This window comes from Paroedura picta, chromosome 10 (genome assembly GCF_049243985.1).
Source record: "Paroedura picta isolate Pp20150507F chromosome 10, Ppicta_v3.0, whole genome shotgun sequence".
In the NCBI taxonomy this organism is placed as follows: Eukaryota; Metazoa; Chordata; class Lepidosauria; order Squamata; family Gekkonidae; genus Paroedura; species Paroedura picta.
In genome coordinates, this window is record NC_135378.1 from 86,232,873 (window position 1) to 86,251,300 (window position 18,428).

Here is an 18,428-nt window from a genome sequence, read left to right on the forward strand (position 1 = left end):
CCCTAAGATTTCATCCACCCCCCAAGATGCACCTTGGATCATCAGGGCTGAGGGTGTTCCTGCCCCCGGGCCCCAGAACCGGGCATGGTCATCCGGAGGATCACAACACCTCCTTAAAAGCCAACGTGGCATTGTGGTTAAAGAGCGGCGGCCCCTAATCTGGAGAACCGGCTTCAATTCCCCACTCATCCTCCACATGCAGCCAGCAGGGTGACCTTGGGCCAGTCACAGTTCTCTCTGAGCTCACCCAGCCTCACTGACCTCACAAGTGAGGAAGCATAGGTGATTGTCAACTGCTTTCACTACCCTTGGCTAGTCAAAAGCAGGGTACAAAAGACTAGTGCTTCTCTTCCCATTAAAAGCAGTTTCTAGTCCTCAAGACTACAAAAATATACTCTAGAGCAGCAGAGCCCATATGTGAGAACTGCTTTCATTCATCTCCACAAGAAGCAAAAGATCTCAACAACTCCTACAGACAAGACGAACAGGGCTGCTCCTCTCGATCCATGGAGGGCCCCGCTTTTAGGCATAAAGTACCCTAAGAATTGAGCCGTGACTCCCGGAAGCCCCTCCCCGGCCACAAGGTCTGCTGGTCTGTCAGGCCCTCCTGGACTCTGGCTCTTTCCTCCTGCTCCAGCCAGACTGACCGACACGACCTAGCTTGAGACCATGACATTTGACGCTGGAATAAAATGTTGAGGGGGGCAAAATTCTGAGCAATCTGGTCTCAGACACGAAACTGCCCCACCTGTTTTTAGCAAAGTTGCTAAACCATATTGCTCCTGTCTCCATGGACTCTGCAGACATCTTCTTTGTTTCTTTCTTTTTAAAAAAAAGCCAAAAGTCACACAGAGAGCCCCCCCCCCACCTGCACGCCAAAGATGCCGAAGCAGAACTGGCTGCATTTCCCCCTGGCGCCTTTGCCCTCCCCAGTCTGTGCCTCTCTTCCCCCTCCCCCCCCATGCCTCATCTCCCCTCTCCGAGCCTTGTCAATCCGGGATGCCCCCTAACCTGCCTGTCATCCAGCGAGCCCGCGGTCCCTCCCTCCCTCCCCCCCTCCCTCCCCCACCCCAGATTGGCGCTTCATTACGGCGCTGAGATGAAGATAGATTGCCTGATTTAGCGTAAACATATGCTGCACACCCCAGTTCTGGGCAGCCGTTCGTACACCAGTAATGGGTATTGATTTTCTCCCTGTTCCTCCCTGGTAGGCCTTTCACAGGCCATGGCACATGCGATTATCCAGGCAAGGAAGGGGGGAACGGGACACGGAGAGCCCTGGGCCCCAGTGGCGGCTGAGGATGGGGCAGGGGAAGGGGCAGGGCCGGTTTGTCCATGCAGTGCATGGAGCATGTGCTCTTCCAAGGGCCCAGCACGTGGCCTCCACCCATGGATCAGGGCCGTAGCCCCCCCCCCCATTTTCTCTCTTTGAGGACACGGAGTGACACCCCTCTCTGCTGCCAGTCTGGCTGCTCTTGCTGTCCTTCTACTTTGCTAGGACCCCCACAAACCCTAAACCACTCCTGAGCGGGGGTGGGCTGCTTTTCTCTGTCCTGTCCGAATTGCATGGTCGGCCCCAGGAAGGGTTGGAGTGGGGGTCCACAGAGTGGCTGGTGACCTTCTAATCTGGACAACAGGGTTTGATTCCCCACTCTTCCCCCACATGCAGCCAGCTGGTTCTCTTAGAGCTGCTTTCACAAAACAGTTCTCTTAGAGCTCTCTCAGCCCCACCTGCCTCACAGGATGTCAGTTGTGGGGAGAGGAAGGGATTGAACTGGGGACATTCTGCATGCCAAGCCTTTCCTTCTTCTCCCCACAACAGACACCGTGCGACGTAGGTGAGGCTGAGAGAGCCCTGAGATTACTGCTTGTTGAGAACAGCACTATCAAGGCTGTGACTGGCTCAGGGTCACCCAGCTGGCTGCATGTGGGAGAGCGGGGACTCAAACCCGGCTCGCCAGATCACAAGCTGCCGCTCTTAACCATGACACCCAAATTGCCTTTGCTTCTCACCCGCCTTCAAAGCCCCTTGCCGGGGTCAACATCAGTGGCGACTTGGGGGCCCTTATGTGCACCCCTAATCTACAAGAGGCCCCTGGGCTGCAAAGGTATGGCTCCATAGAGAGCAAAACGGAGCTTCTAGGCTCAGGAGCAGTCTACCAGGGAGCATCAAAAACCTGCCCTGGGTTTCTTGGCGGCATCTGTCCGGCTGCAGGGAAGAGAGAGAGTTTCGGCCTGACCCGGAGAGCCAAACTCGGCTGGGCGGGGAGGAAAAATACCCCAAAGCGTTTGACCTCCGTTAGCTGCGTTAGAACCAGCGGGCTTCCAAGAATCAGGGGCTGGCAAGCCAGTGATCCCCACTGACCGTCCTGCTCAAGGGCCTATTGTGGGGAGCTCCCCCCGCCCTGGATTTCACGAGGACGGTGGAGTTTGCAGGGATCTCCAGCAGACCATCTGTGCTGCCCGCTCAGAGCTCTTGCAGCCAGCTGGGGAATCAGGGATCTCTCAGGCACTTCCTGTACCCACCAATATCTGGGGTCAGCAACTGGGGGAGCAGAGATGATGGAGATTGGGGGACAGTGGCTGAAGACAGCAGGGTTTGGGAACAGAGAGAGAGAGAGAGAGAGAGAGGAAAGGGAGCAAAAAGGGGAGGGGGTCTCTATCAGCTGCCCTCCTGGCTTCCCCTACATCGGCTCCACTGCTGTGGGTCGATATGCATAGATAATTCATGAGCTGGAAATGGAGAATGGTGGAGGAAGGGAGGACAGAGAGAGAGTCCCTCACCCCCCAATTAGCAGGGCTGAGAGATCAGAGAGGCTCGAATCCCCCCCCCCGCCCCCCAAGAGAGTGCTGTACAAACGGCGCCCTCCGTTCTCTTCTTGGAAGACGGTGCATTTTGATTCCTCTCCGTGGAAATCTGCACTCTGGTCTTTGTGTCTCGGGGTCTCAACTAGGGATGCCAGCCTCCAGGTGGGACCTGGGGACCCCCCCAGAATTACAGCACCGCTCAAGATGACCGGGGTCAGTTCCCCTGGAGAGAATGGATGCTCTGGAGGGGGGACCCTACGCCCTCGCGCCCCACTGAGGTCCCATTCTCAAATCTCCAGGGGTTTCTCAATCTGGGTCCGGCAGGCCTACCCCCCTTCCATTCTGGTGGCCGGGAAGACTGGGTTCCATTCCCACTCCGTAAGCCGATACCTCAAGCATACCTGGGCCAACCGATCTCTTGCTTCAAGGCAACAGAATTCCTGCAGCCCTGCATATTCCATATTCTCCTAACAGCCCTCGGAGTCAGAAAAAGCTTCCTGCTGTTGAAATAGACCCTCCGTTCCCATCATTGGAACTCGCTGCTCCAAGTCCTTGTCTCTAAAGCTGCAGGAAACAGATTGGTCCCCACTTCGACAGGTCTCCCTCTGAGGTGGTCCAACCCAGCTCTCCTATCGCCCGTGGCCCTCCTCTTCTCCCAGCCACACAAACCCAGCTCTCCCCGCCTCTCCTTGGGAGGCCTGCATCCCCGCCCCGCAGCCCCCCCAGTCGCCCTTCGCTCAACACCCTCCAACTCATCAGGACCTCTACCTAGCAAATTAAAGAAGAAGAGTTGGTTTTTTAATAGCAGGCTTTTTACTATTCGAAGGAGTCTCCAAGTGGCTTCCGATCACCTTCCCTTCCTCTCCCCACAACAAATCCCCAGGGAGGTAGATGGGGCTGAGAGAGCTCTGACAGAACTGCTCTGTGAGAACAGCTTTATCAGGACTGTGAGGAGCCCAAGCTCACCCAACGGGTTGCATGTGGAGGGATGGGGAATCAAACCCAACTTTCCGGATTAGAAGCTGCCGCTCTTAACCACGACACCGAGCTGGGTCTCTGATTGAATTTTAAATTTAAAGTTATAGCACTGTATAATTGTCTTTGAAACGATGTAAGCTGCCCTGAGCCTACAAGAAATATCCATGCAACAAAGAAAGAAAAAGAACCGCGTTCCCTTACCGGTGTAGACGAAGCGTCCCGGTGCCCCTTTGCAGAACTGTTTGGACTTGTACGAGAGCGTTACCTCCACCACGCCGGGGATGTGACGTGGGGGCGTCTGCACACGGATGGCGTGGGGCGTGATGAGCTGTCAGAGGAGGGGACAGGGTCAGATGAAAGAACCCGACAATTAGCGGGGACACGTGACACCCCTTGGACAGATGCTCTGCCGGCTGCTGGCCAGGTATTGTGCTCAGCTGAGGGATCAGCTGTCACGTGCAAGGCCCTTCGTGGACTTAGCCCCTCTAGTGGGTGGGTCTGCCCCTCTCCCTATGCTCCACCACGACCCCTTCGCTTAGGTGACCAGCGGTGTCCATCGGTCAGCGGGCAAAACCAAAAGCTTGTGCCTGCTCTGTGATGACCCATCGCCTTCCGGAATGGGCTCCCTGAAGAGGTCAGTGGGGCTACCCCTCTCTTGGCTCTCCTTGCTTCAGGATACTTTGGGCTGATCCTGCGTTGAGCAGGGGGCTGGACTAGATGGCCCGTATGGCGCCCTCCAACTCTAGGATTCTATGATTCCAAAAATGTGACCAAACTGAACTTTTCCGGAGGGTATTTCTACACAGTTACATGGTGGCGGGGTGCAAAATATTTACAAGCTCGCCTGGATAATTAATTCTGGACTGTGTTCTGTACCGCTGTTTAGAGCTGGCTGATGGCAGAATCCTATTTATGTGACTTTAAATAAGGGACTGCCTCTTAAAGTAAAGCGACCAACACTAAAGTATTAAAGTAAAGCGACCAACACTTGCTTAGGGTCCCCGGCCCTAAAGAAATAAAACTGGTCTCAACCCAGGCCAGGGCCTTTTCGGGTCTGGCTCTGGACTGGCGGAATGCTCTCCCTAGTGAGATCAGAGCCCTGCGCAGGGCTTGCAAAACCAAGCTGTCCCACCAGGCCTACGACTGAGGCCTAAAGGCAGATGGACTGAGGCTAGACGACGAATGTGGTGAATTTCACCACAGCACCAAAACTCTGGAACTGTTTTTAGACCTGGCCCCAGCCTGGTGGAACGCTCTATGCAGGGGGTTGGACTAGATGACTCTGGAGGTCCCTTCCAACTCTAGGGTTATGTTTATGTGTTTGTATTAGATTTATTTTATTGTTTTAAATGTTTTAAGTTGTTTGAACATTTTAAGTTGCTCTCACGTGCGCCGCCTTGGAGACCCGGGATGAGGAGGGATGGCCATGCCAAAATATCATCATCATCATCATCATCATCATCATCCAAAATCCTCGGGTGTCCTCCTGCCCCGCTGGCCTTATTTCTACTGCAAACCGAATGTGCCGCACAATTTTTTCGAGTGATGGACGATGCCGTTGGCAACCAGCGATCGAACTGCCATTCGATCCGAGGAGAGATTGGGTTACTTCTTCTGCGGACCCCCTCCCCCCTCCCCATGACTCCCAGCCTGAAGGACAGCAAAGTGCGGGCAAACGTCATGCGATCTGGGAGTCTGTCCGTGCTCATGAGGGTCAGCGGGTGGAGCTTCCATCCCTGTAACTATTTTCCCCCTCATATACATCACAATATGCTCAACTAGTAAATATCTGTCCGATTCTCATCTCTTTTAATATTGTGTTAATATTCTAATATTTCTGTAAGTATATTTTTGTATCCTATCCTGATTACTATGAATCGTTATTGATTTTATGGCGTTTAGTTTTGGCGGAGGCATTATCTATACGGGTCGGGCTGACGGAAGAATTCTACTCTGGCTCTCTCCCTGCCATGCCGAGGGGGCCCCTCCCCAGGGCTTGGACCGGGGCACCCAGAGGGCTTAACCTAAGCCTGTTTTTAATTATATTTATATATTTCTTGCTAGAAGCGGCTTTGGCTCAGAAGCAGGTTTAAAAAGGCGATCGATAATTCAATAGGCCATCTGCTACAGCTTCTCCTGGCAAATTTGGGGAATTGCGGTTGGATAAGGACATAGACAGTTCTCTCTCAGGGATTTTGCATCCGCCCCCAATACAATTTCCAGCACGCCCCGCACTTGGGTTCCCCAATCCCAGCACTGTTCTGGGTGCCCCCCCCCCAATTTTTTAAAGCTGTTTTTAGACTGGGGTGGGGCTTTGCCAATGGTGGCTTTGCTCAGCAAAGCTTCTGATTGGCCGTTGGAGATTTGATTGGCTTGGCCAGGGGTAGGCAAACTGTGGCCCTCCAGATGTCCATGGACTACAATTCCCAAATGCTGGGAATTGCAAATGCTGGCAGGGGCTCATGGGAATTGTAGTCCATGGACATCTGGAGGGCCACAGTTTGCCTACCTCTGGCCTAGGCCAATCTTTAAAAACAATTCATTTGACGGCAGCTTCCCACCACCACAGGACAAGGATCGTCACAGCGTGACAGAAGGTACTGAAGAAAATATTTTAAAACAGTATGCTAATTTTTAAAACAGATTTTCTGCCTGAAATGTCGAAGAGTTACTATTGGAATTAGGCATAATGTAACCCTCTCCTATCTTGAGGCTGGCTCCGCCTCTTGCGGCAGCCATTTTGTGGTTAGCTCCTCCTCCTGCCGCAACCATTTTGTGATTGGCTCCTCCTCCTATGGCTGCCATTTTGTGGCTACACCCATCCCCCTGGGTTGGAGTTCCAAAGTTGTCCGCAAGCTAAAAAAGATTGGGGACCCCTGCTCTCCCGAGAAGGCAGCCAGCCCCCCAAGACTCACCTCGCTCCACACCAGCATGGTCCCGAAGACCACCTGAAGTCCGTCAAAGAAGTTGTCCCCGATCACGATGACGGTGGCGCCTCCCGTGGTCCATCCTTCGCTGGGGCTGATGGCTTTGATGCACGGGGTGGCGGCTTCACAACAGGAAGGGGGAGAGAGACAAGGAAGAGCATCAAGGACCAGGGCGAGCAAGCACAGTGGGAAGAGGATGGGGGTCCACCAGACACAGATGCCAGGGAGCTGGACAAGGGGCTGGATGACAAGGGGCTGGTGCAGAACGGAGGGAACGAGATACAAAACAGGCATCGTGATGGCTTCCTAGTGGCACAGAACTCTTCAGCAGGCAGAGGGAGAGAAGCGTTCTACGGGCGCTTGAGGGAGAAGCTGCCTTCTGCCTTTGGTCCGGCAAGGTCAGTAATCTCTACTCAGACTGGTAGCCGCTCTCCAGGGTTTCTGACAAAGGTCTTTTGCATCAACTCATTTTAACTGGAGATGCTGGGAACTGAACCCGGGACCTTCCGCATGCCCAGCAGAGGCTCTGCCACTGAGCCACAGTCCCTCCGCTTGGCCCACACCTTGTAACTGGAGGCCAGAGCAAGATGCTGGAGTCTGGTGCAGCACTTACAGTACAGATGGGGCTTGGGGAGTTGTGGGTTCAAACCTCCTCTCTGACCGGCAGCTTTCTGGGCTGCTCACCCTCTCTTGGTGCAGTGGTTAAGAACGGCGGCTGCTAATCTGGCTAGCTGAGTGTGATCCCTTGGTCCTCCATATGCAGCTAGCTGGGGGACCTCGGGCCAGTCACAGTTCTCTCAGAGCTGTTCTCATAGAGCAGTTCTGTTAGAACTCTCTCAGCCCCACCTCCCCCACAAGGCATCTGTTGGGTGGACAGTTAAAAGTGGGGCATAAAAAACACCTCTTCTGCTGCTGCACAGGAATGCTTGTCATACGTCAGATTTTCCCTGCAGGTAGAAAGCTAGCACGTAAGGCAGCAACAGAAGGTGACACGGCTTACTATCGAGCAGTTAGAACTGCTGGCTATTGTTGTCTTTGTCAAATTCCTGAGTTTAGCTCTAAGAATTAGGAATTAGCCTCCTGTTCAGATAGCGTCCATGTGGTTGCTGTCAGCACTAGGGGTGGCTAGCCTATCCCCTTGTGTGTGAAGACAGCTAGTCAGAATCCTTCTCCATGAAGTGCTAGCTTTCTGCATGAGGGATGGTAGTCTGATGTCCGCCACTTTTTAAACAAAAGGCCAGATGAGTGTTCCGGCCCTGAAATTATGGCAGAGAGCCCAGCGGCTCCTAAATCATAACAATAATTATAGCAACAGAGTCCACTGAATCTCCACCCCGCCCCACGTTGCTACAGTTCTCTTTGCGATGGACCAGGATCCAGTATCCCATCTGAGCTGCCAAAGGGGTGGGTCTACGAATGAGAAGTTCTTATCAGAGGTCCACCCATTCAGTTGGCTGTCTGCCTCCGAGACGTACAATCAGTTCCTCAAAAATGACATTCCTTTTTTAAAAAAAACTTTTGTTAGCCACCTGTCTCTCTTGGGAAACTCAAGGCAGCTTACAAAGTAAACAAACAACATTTAAAGAACAAAACTCACACCCAAAGAATACAATTTGATATATTCCCTAGCATAGCCAATCAAAAAAACCTAAATTAGTCAAAAACGTCTGCATCTATTCATGTTGTCAGAACCTTAGGAAGAAAAGCCGTTTTTATAAACCCCACTTTTCACTACCCGAAGGGGTCCCAAAGCGGCTTACAAAGAAACCCCTTTGCCTTCACCCCCTTACAACAGAGCCCGTGAGGTAGGTGGGGCTGAGAGAGCTCTGAGAGAACTGTCCTGGAAGAGCAGCTCTATTATTATTATTATTATTATTATTATTATTATTATTATTATTGTTGTTGTTGTTGTTGTTGTTGTTGTTGTTATTGTTATTGTTATTGTTATTGTTATTGTTATTAGATTTATAGCCCGCCACAGTCCCTAATAGGACTGTGAATAGCCCGAGATCATGGAGGTCACACAAGCCATCTAGCTCAAAGCTTGTGAATGTTCATGGGCACTTGGCTGGGTGGGCCCCGATCCAGCACGAGAGTCTCTTGCTCCTACAAGCAACGTACCTTCTGAAGGGTCCAGCCGCCGTGCCCGGCGGCCATGCTTGGAATTGTTGTGGACAAACATGTTGTCTGAAACCGCGAGGACATGGCCGTCCACGTTGACTGTTGTTGACACCACGACCTGCAGGGAGGAGAAGTCGGGACTGAGCTAAAAGATCCAGACTGAAGGGACGGGTTATTTGGCCCTTGGATTCCATGTAGCTATGGGTGTCAACCTCCAGGTGGTGCCTGGAGCTCTCCAGGTGATAGAGGTCAGTCGCGCTGGACAACGTGCCCAATTTGGAAACGGAGCATTGGGATTCCACCCCACTGAAGTCCCTCCTCCCCCCAAAAGACCATGTCAGATCAGCTGCCTGGCACACTCTTTCCCCCAACCCTTCCTTGGAACTGGCAAAATCGCAGTTGGGATACCCCTGATTCTGCCTCTTCAAAGTACAGGAATGGGCGATCCAGCTTGGGTTGGCCTGAAAAGGACCCGAATCAGCATTCATTCGGGTACTTTTTGGCTTATCCAAACTGAGTTGTCCATCCTCACTCCAGACTAAAGAGATCCCTTCCTCTGGAGATAATGGCTGCTTTGGGGGTGGACTCCTAACATTATACTCCACTGAGGTCCCTTCTCACCTGAAATCCCACCCACTCCCTGCTGGGCCCACCAAATCTACAGGTACTTCCCAACCCAGAGCTGGCAGCCATAAATAAAACGCAGACCCAAGGAGTTGGCAATGTGCTTTTGCAAGCATAATGCAGTGGCTAAAGATTCGGACTATGATCTGGGAAACCTGGGCTCAAATCCTCTCAGGCTAGCCTACCTCACAGGGTTGTTGAGAGGCTGAAATGGGGGAGAAATGATGCAAGCCACTTGGGGTCCCCACTGGGGAGAAAGGTGGGATAGAAACTAAATGTATAAATACATAAATTCCAGACAGCGGAGAGGTCTAAAGAGTGAAGGGGAGGGGGTGCCAATAAGCCTTCTCCAATTGCGGTTGCCAATCTCCAGGCGGGGCCTGGAGATCTCCTGGAATGGCAACAGATCTGCAGACAACACCGATCAGTTCCCTGGAAGAAAATGGCAGCTTTGCAAGGTCCAAACTCTATCCTCTCTGGGCTCCATCCCTAATTCCCCTGGAATTTCCCAGCCTGAAGTTGGCAACCCTATTTCCTGTGCAAATCCTCTTTTGGGACGAGTGTTTTTCATCTCGGAGTCCTTCTGAATCGGAAATCCCATTTCAAGTTCCCTTCTCCTTTTGCGTGAACCGAAGAGCCCTTTTCTGTTTCCTGGTGCTGAATAATCCCCCCCCCAAGCTATTTAAATGCATGCAATCAAGTGAACCTAGATGGCATTCATTTGCTCCAAACTCGTGTCAGAAAGATGCCCTGACAGGGAATGCCAGCAACCAGAATGGCCACGGCAGGACCGAAGTTCTGGCAAGTCCAGCCTGCGTTTCACTCCCTGCGCTATTCTCCAGCCAACTCCCGTTCAAGAAACCTGGGATTTCTCATAGGGTTGCCAGCTCTCTATTGAGAATTCCCGGGAAATGTTGGGAACGGAGCCTGAGGAGAGAACCCCGTGGGGCACCTGGCCACTGCAACCCACCTACTGAAGCAGCCGTTTTGTCCAGGGGAACTGACCTCTGTGCTCTGAGACCAGCTGCAATCCTGGGAGATCTCCAGGCCTTGCCTGGAGGTTGGCAACCCCAGAGGTCTCCACTGGGCCGGTGGGCATGGAGGGGACTCCCCAGGCCTCAGTCGGCACTGGATGCCACGCGGCTTCCTCATCAGGTCCCTCTCATAACGATATGGTAATTGTGACATTTTTACATGATTAACAGCCATGCCGATTTGCATAGCGCGGGTGCTGGCGGGGGGGGGGGGGCAGGCGAGCACACCCACCTTGATGAGGGAACAGGCAGGAGAAGCGGCGGGGTGGGGGTGGCCTTGGAGAGGAGGGGAGGCCACGGTGCCCTTTGGAGAGGGCAGCTCCCCAGGGTGTGGCCCCCGGCCCCTGGCCACCCACGGGTTCCAAAGACCACGTAGAGCAGGGATTCCCAACCGGGGGTCCGGGGGAGCTCCGGAGAGGGTCTGCAGCATTTCCCCTCCTGCCCGAATGTTCGTGGCCACAATGGGGAGTGGGCTGCCTACACCTGGAGGGCTCTGAAAAGGGAGGAGTCGATTGTGGTGTGTCTTTTCAGCTCCTGCCCTTCTTTCTGGCCTCCCTGAGGTTGAGTGGTAGTAAAGGAAGGGGAAGGGAGGACAGGAAAGCAAAGGGCGTGGGTGGTGATGTCACTTACAGGGGCGAGGCAGGGAGGTGTGGCCAGGTGACATAACCTCTGGGAGTGGTCCTTAAAGCCTGGAAATTTTTTTCAGGGGTTGCTCCATGAGCAAAAGTTTGAAAAAGGCTGGTGTAGAGGAACAAGGGAGAGTCTGCCCTTTGCTTCCAGTTCGGTTCTACGTGAGAGTCAGTGTGGTGCAGCAGATTGAGCACCAACGAGACGCAGGTTCGGATCTTCCTCCTACCACGGAAGCATGCTGTGTGACTGGGGACCTGTCTCATCCTAGCCTACCTTGCAGGATTGTCGTGAGGATAAAATGGAGTCAAGAAGGATGGGAGCTGCTTACGTCCCCACTGGGGAGAAATGTGGGGCACAGGACCGGACTGGGATCTGGGAGCGCCATGTGCAAATCCCCCTCTCAGCTATGGAAGCTGGCAGGTTGTCTTTGGGCAAGTTAGCCTACCTTAGAGGGCTGTTTTGAGAATAAAATGGAGAAGTGTATTGGCTGTGTTGGGTTCCTGCAGCCGAGAAAGGTGGAAGGAAGGAAGGAAGGAAGGAAGGAAGGAAGGAAGGAAGGAAGGAAGGAAGGAAGGAAGGAAGGAAGGAAGGAAGGAAGGAAGGAAGGAAGGAAGGAAGGAAGGAAGGAAGGAAGGAAGGAAGGGGGAGAACACCTATGCTCCAAAACAAGCCGCTTCTCCCCTCTCTGGAGACCTGCCTGGGGGAGGCGATCTGAGAACATGGCTTATTGCAAAAGGGGGAAGGTCTCACCTGGAAACGCCGCATGTCTCTGGGGTTCCCAGCATTCTTTAGGCAATTCTGGTTGCATTTGAGGAAGAACTTGAGGAAAAATCTGGAAGAAAGCAAAGGAAGAGAAGGCGGTAAGCAAGAGGGCTGGAGAAGAGGGGGGGGGGGTTAGAAAAATAAAAATTTATTTATTTATTCAAATTGGGGTCTCCCAGATCGTGGCCTGACACTCAGGAACCTGAGTGGTTTGGAAGGGCAACACCATCAAGATACACCAAAGGAAAACACGGAGCCACCTTAGACCGAATCAGACTCTTGGTCCCTCCAGGTCTGTTTTGCCTACTCAGACTGCCGGAGGGTCCCTGGGGTCTCGGGGGGGGGGGGACTCTCACATCGGCTACCAGCAGGTCCTTTTAACTGGAGATGCCAGGGATTCATCCTAGGGATCTCCCTCAACCATGAGGACTAGAGACTTGCGTGCTTAAAAAAACACAACCACCCCCAAAGTCAGAGGGGTAGAAGGATCGAAGCATCCCTGATGGTTAGGCCAAATTAGGCTAGGCTAGCGTGACAAGGATGGTGGATGGGTTGGAAAGGCTGAGAGACTTGGGAAGGTGACGCTTGGAGAAGAGGAGGACCGGGGGTGACAGGAGAGCTGAGTTTCAAAGGGAGAACATGTCCAAGAGGGGCCAGCTTCTTAACTGTGGCTTTAGAGACAAGGAGTAGGAGCCTTGGGTTCAAATGGCAGGAAAGAAGAGCTGGTTCTTAGATGCCGCTTTCCTCTATTTGAAGGAGTCTCAAAGCGGCTTCCAATCTCCTTCCCTTCCTCTCCCCACAACAGACACCCTGTGAGGGAGGGGAGGCTAAGAGAGCCCTGAGATTACTGAAGAAGTTGGTTCTTATATGCCGCTTTTCTCTACCTGAAGGAGTCTCAAAGCGGCTTCCATTCGCCTTCCCTTTCCTCTCCCCACAACAGACACCCTGTGGGGTGGGTGAGGTTGAGAGAACCCTGAGAGAACTGCTTGGTCAGAACAGTTTTATCAGTGCCGTGGTGAGCCCAAGGTCACCCAGCTGGCTGCATGTGGGGGAGCGGTTAATCAAACCCAGCTCACCAGATTAGAAGTCCGCCCCCTAACAACTCCACCAAGCTGGCTCTCTTGGAGTTTCCGCTTCAAGATTAGACGGCATTTTCCGATGGGGAGGGCTGTTTGTCGATGGAATGTGCCACATCGGAGGGTGGCGGAACCTCCTTCGGTGGAAGTTTTTGGGAGGAGGTTGGAAGAGCCCCAGCCAGGAGGGTGTGATTTTGGAGTCCCTGAGAAGGTGGGGGGCTGGACTGGATGGCTGGTCTCTTCCAGCTCTGTGTGATTCTGTGAGTCTCGTGTGCCTGCCCAAACCCCTTGATTTCCCAGGCTCTTCTCTCCCCCCTTTCTCGCCGCCCCTCCCGCCTCCTTCCCTGCTTAAGAGGGTATTGATTGAAAACTGATCCCAGCTGCCTCGGAGGCAGCTAATGGGCTCTGTTGCTGCAGAGAACGATCCGATCCATCAGGGAGTGTGAGCCCTGGAGATATCTGAGCCCAGGGGAGAGGGGAGGAAGGGGGAGGCTTTCGGGGGAACGCCCGGAGTCTGGGGCGGCTGGACGGCTGCACTCGATACAGGTTGTGTTTGTGAGCCTCAGCCACACTCGCCTCACGGAGGGGCCGAAGTATTCCCACGGCCTTCACCTGGCCAGCGTTTCCATGGCACAACTCCTGGCTCCCAACAGCAATCTGGGAGGTGGAATAGACATTTCCCCTTTCCTTCTGCAAAGCACGGGTCAGGTCATTCTTTTGTGCACAAAAGAATGGGCATGCCATGCCCACAGCTCTGCTTCTCAACCAAATTCAGCAGGATCATGCCACTTCGGGGGTTCATTGAAGCTTCAAGAAGAAGAACCATGGTTCTTATATGCTACTTTTCTCTACCCAAAGGTGTCTCAAAGCGGCTAACATTTGCCTTCCCTTCCTTCTGGAGTCCTGCCTGCAGTTCTCTTTAAGTGGTGGCTGGACAGAGACTTATCCTGGATGCTTGAGGCCGATCTGGCATGGAGGGGGGAGGTTGGGGGGGAGGACACTAGATGACCTGCATGGCCCCTTCCTCCAACTGTGGCCCTGTTCTCCAGGGGAGTGGCTCTCCATTGATTGGGGATAACTTGCAATCCCAGGAGATCTCCAGGCGCCACCTGGATGTTGGCGACTGTTCTACAGGGCACAATCCTGCCAGACATTCTCCCCTCGAAAGGGATGGGAGATGTACCGGCTGCTGTCCCGTGAATGGAGTCTGGCTGTGCACAAAGAAGGGAGCCTTTTGTGGTGTGAAAAGGAGTCCCGGGATGCACCTCCTGGCTCAAACGTTCTCCACCAGGACTTCGTGGCAACCGGGGGGTTCTTCATGGCTCTGGACGGGTTTCCCGAATGGGTGGGAGTTCATTCATTTCTGATCGATTTTTAAAATTTGTGAAACATTTATCAGGCAATATGACCGCATGTTTACCTGCTCCCCCCAAGGCCAATGATGGCCTCTTGGAAGGGGCAGGTGGGCACGCCCACAGCTCTGCTTCTCAACCGAATTCAGCAGGATCACGACACTTCGGGGGTTCATTGAAGCTTCAAGAAGAAGAAGAGTTGGTTCTTATTTGCCGCTTTTCTCTACCCAAAGGTGTCTCAAAGCGGCTTACAATCGCCTTCCCTTTCCTCTCCGCACAACAGACACCCTGTGAGGTGGGTGAGGCTGAGAGAGCCCTGAGATTACTGAAGAAGAAGAAGAAGGAGAAGAAGAAGAAGAAGAAGAAGAAGAAGAAGAAGAAGAGTTGGTTCTTAGATGCCACTTTTCTCTACCCGAAGGAGGCTCAAAGCAGCTTACAGTCGCCTTCTCTTCCTCTCCCCACAACAGACACTCTGTGAGGTGGGTGAGGCTGAGAGAGCCCTGAGATTACTGAAGAAGAAGAAGAGTTGGTTCTTATATGCCGCTTTTCTCTACCCGAAGGAGGCTCAAAGCGGCTTAGAGTCACCTCCCCTTTCCTCTCCCCACAACAGACACCCTATGAGGTGGGTGAGGCTGAGAGAGCCCTGAAATTCCTGCTCGGTCAGAACAGTTTTATCAGTGCCGTGGTGAGCCCAAGGTCACCCAGCTGGCTCCATGTGGGGGAGGGCAGAATCGAACCCGGCATGAGGGCAGAATCAAACCCGATTAGAAGTCCACGCTCCTAACCGCTACACCAAGCTGAAGAATGTCTCAGGGGTTTCTCAATGGTAAAGAAGTTGAGAAAGGCTGGTCGAACTGCACGGAAAGCATCTTGCTTCATCATCATTAATAATAAAAACAAAACTTCCACTACCAGCAGCAAAAAAAGATTCTGACATATTTTTTTGGGGGGGGAGGGGGAGGCTGTGGCTGGCCTGGGTGTTTGCCACACTCCCAAGGATGTGAGGCAGGGCAGGAAGTGTTGTGCCAGTGCTTAGCTCTCCTGGCCCTTTCTGGCTTGCCCAGGGTAATGCCGACCCCCACTTTGGGGTCAGAAAGGAATTTCCCTCCAGGCCAGATGGGCCCAGAGGTCCTGGAGGGCGTTTTTGTGCCTCCTCTGGTCCTAGAGCGGGGGTCACCAGGGTGGTGGATATGTTGTGCAGGGGGTTGCACTAGATGACCCTTGAGGTTCCTCCCAGCTCTGTGTTTCTTGGAAGGAGCTGGGGAAGCAGGCGAGGGAGCCGGGAGCAGAGATCTGCGGCCCTGGAGAAAACGGATGGCAGCTGGAGAATGCAATCCGTCCCCCAGAAGCTTTCCAGGCTGATGAAATATTTAGGATGCTTTCGCAGGGTCCTATAATTGTCATCCTAGCATCCATAATTGATGCGTGGCAGCAGCACACGCGCTCTGGAGAGGCCGAAAGGGAAGGGGCGGGAGGCGAAACCCGCTCTAATCAGGCATGTGCCCCTCTGCACAGATGGCTGCAGAACCCAGAGGCACAAGACTTGCCGGGTTAGGGTGGCCAGCCGCCAGGTAGGGCACAGAGACCTCCCGGATCTCTGACGATACGTTCTTTGGCTCTCAAAAGCTCGTGCTCTGAAACACTCACAGGTCTATGAAGGGTGTGACAGAGAGTTGGACTGGGTGTACCACTGGCCTGACCCTACATGGCTTCTCCGATGTTCTTATGCTCCTGACAATTAGAGCGTTTCTCAGTGGAATGGGCTTCCTCGGGAGGTGGTGGGTTCTCCATCTTTGGAGATTTTTAAACAGAGGCTGGATAGCCATCTGACAGAGAGGCTGATTCTGGGAAGGTTCAAGGGGGTGGCAGGTGGCAGTGGATGAGTGATTGAGATGTGAGCGTCCTGCACAGTGCAGGGGGTTGGACTAGATGACCCAGGAGGTCCCTTCCAACTCTAGGATTCTATACGAGCCTTTCTAAAACTTTTTACCATAGAGAAACCCTTGAAACATTCTTTAAACCCCGAGAACCCCAGAAGTGGGGCAATCGTGCAGAATATGGTTGGGAAGTAGAGTTGTGGACATGCCCACACGGGACCCCTCCCCTTCCCACCCTCTCCAGGCCCAGCATTGGGCATTTTGAGGGGGGGGGGTTGATCGACATGACCACATGTGTTCGGTAATGTACAACCCCCTTGAACCTTCACAGAATCATCTTCTCTGTCAGATGGCTCTCCAGCCTCTGTTTAAAAATCTCCAAAGATGGAGAACCCACCACCTCCCGAGGAAGCCTGTTCCCCTGAGGAACCGCTCTGACTGTCAGGAACTTCTTCCGGATGTTTAGATGGAATTTCTTTTGAATTAATTTCATCCCATTGGTTCTGGTCTGATCCTCCGGTGCAAGAGAGAACAACTCTGCTCCATCCTCTCCATGGCAGCCTTTTAATTTTACTTATTTTCAGAATGGGGCGGGGGGGGGCAGAAAGGGCTTGCAAGGTATTTTGAGGTGGAACATGCTGCCTGCAGCTGCACAGAGAGGCCAGGTAGCCTAGTGCTTAACTCTATGAACTGTGAAACCCAAGGTTTGTTCTCCACACTGCCAAGAAACAAGCTGGAGGATTTGGGGCCAATCTCTGCCTGCCTGTCCATCTCTCAGCCCAACCACCCTCACAGGGCTGTTGTGAGATGAAAACGGAGATGGGAGAATCCTTCCCTGAGCTCCTCAGACGCGAAAACATGCCAGATTGATAGGACCCGCAAGCAAGCAAAACTGCTTTTCTTTCCCTTTTCTCCCCCCTCTACAGATAAGCCAACTTGGGAGACGAATCGCACAAGCCAAGCTACCTGCAGGAGCTAGAGTTGCTGACTTCAGACGCGGGGTTGGCTGGAGCGCCTGATCTCCTTGCAGGTGGTAATCAAAGAAAGGAAGGAATGGAGACAGGGCGGAGGAAGGGTATAAATTTAGAGACGGGGGGGGGGGGGTGGAGAGGGAGGCGGGTACCCCTCCCCGATACAAGATTGACAGTGATCCAGAGGCCCCCCCTCCGCCGTGCCCACGGCCCTCGCCTCCGGTGCCACCGATTCGGCAAAGAGACAAGAGAACGATATAATAATAAACACACACCGGAGTCCTTCACCTCCTTAAGCGGCAGCGGTGCGCACAGGCCCGGGGAGTTAAAAATAAAGACAATGTGCATACATTAGCATCCGTAATGTACCACTCTCCCCATTTAATATGCAAATTCCCAGCCACGCTGCCGAACACCTTCTGTTCCGAGCGCATAAATTTGAATTTGCAATTAGAATAATCTTGTATAATTAATGAAAAGCGTCAATTTTAGCTCCTAAGTAATTTGATTAACATGTTGATAGGGCACTTATTGGGCTCTCCAAACCAGTGGGGCTGGGCGCTGAGGAACGGGGAGGGGGGGATCGGGACCGAAGGGGAACGAAGGCAGGATGGGGGAGAGGAGGCTGGAAGGCAGGGTGACCCCCGCCCCCCTCCGCTGGGGCTGCCCAGGGGAGCGCCGGGAGAGAGGGCGGAAGGAAAGGATGGACGGACCAAGAGGGGGCAGGTGAGCTCACTCTTGCCTGATCTGGGATGCTGAGCAGAGCTGGACCCCGTCAGTCTTAGGATGGGAGGCCACCGCAGTTAGAGCAGGAGATCTCTGGCCAGGTGCACAAGGATTGTGGGGGGAGCACGGGGTTGGACACCCAAAGGAAATAGTTTGCCACCTCTAACTTGGAAGCTTGGAGGAGGCCTGTTGGGGCTGGACAGACACCTGGTGGGTTGCTAGGCAGAGGCAGGCCAACAACGGACACCCTCTGATTTGCCTCTCCCCTCTCCTCCCTCTAGTAGATGAATGGAGAGTTCCACCTTCTTTACTTGCTGTTGATTGTTGCTGTCATAGTCCTTTTAATGGGGTTTTAATGGGGTTTTTAGTGGGACATATGAAAACCGGCACAAGCCTTTGGGAGTGGCGGTCAATAAATTGAATGTATGAATGAATGAATGAATGAATGAATGAATGAATGAATGAATGAATGAATGAATGAATGAATAATAAAGGCAAACCACCTCTGCACGTCTCTTGCCTCAACCACTCCCTAAATCAAC

General features: G+C 53.1%; 1 protein-coding gene across 3 annotated transcripts in view; it reads right to left on the reverse strand.

Moving 5' to 3' along the window:
* Positions 1-18,428, reverse strand: part of LOC143819529 (transcription factor COE1-like) — an 85,311-nt gene that overhangs the window by 21,723 nt on the left and 45,160 nt on the right. For all 3 annotated transcript variants that reach the window (XM_077301260.1, XM_077301258.1, XM_077301257.1), the window contains exons 8-11: positions 11,873-11,954; positions 8,835-8,952; positions 6,702-6,835; positions 3,988-4,114 (exon numbers count right to left, since the gene is read on the reverse strand). In XM_077301260.1, the coding sequence (XP_077157375.1) occupies positions 3,988-4,114; positions 6,702-6,835; positions 8,835-8,952; positions 11,873-11,954 (461 nt within the window). The remainder of the gene's footprint in view (positions 1-3,987; positions 4,115-6,701; positions 6,836-8,834; positions 8,953-11,872; positions 11,955-18,428) is intronic.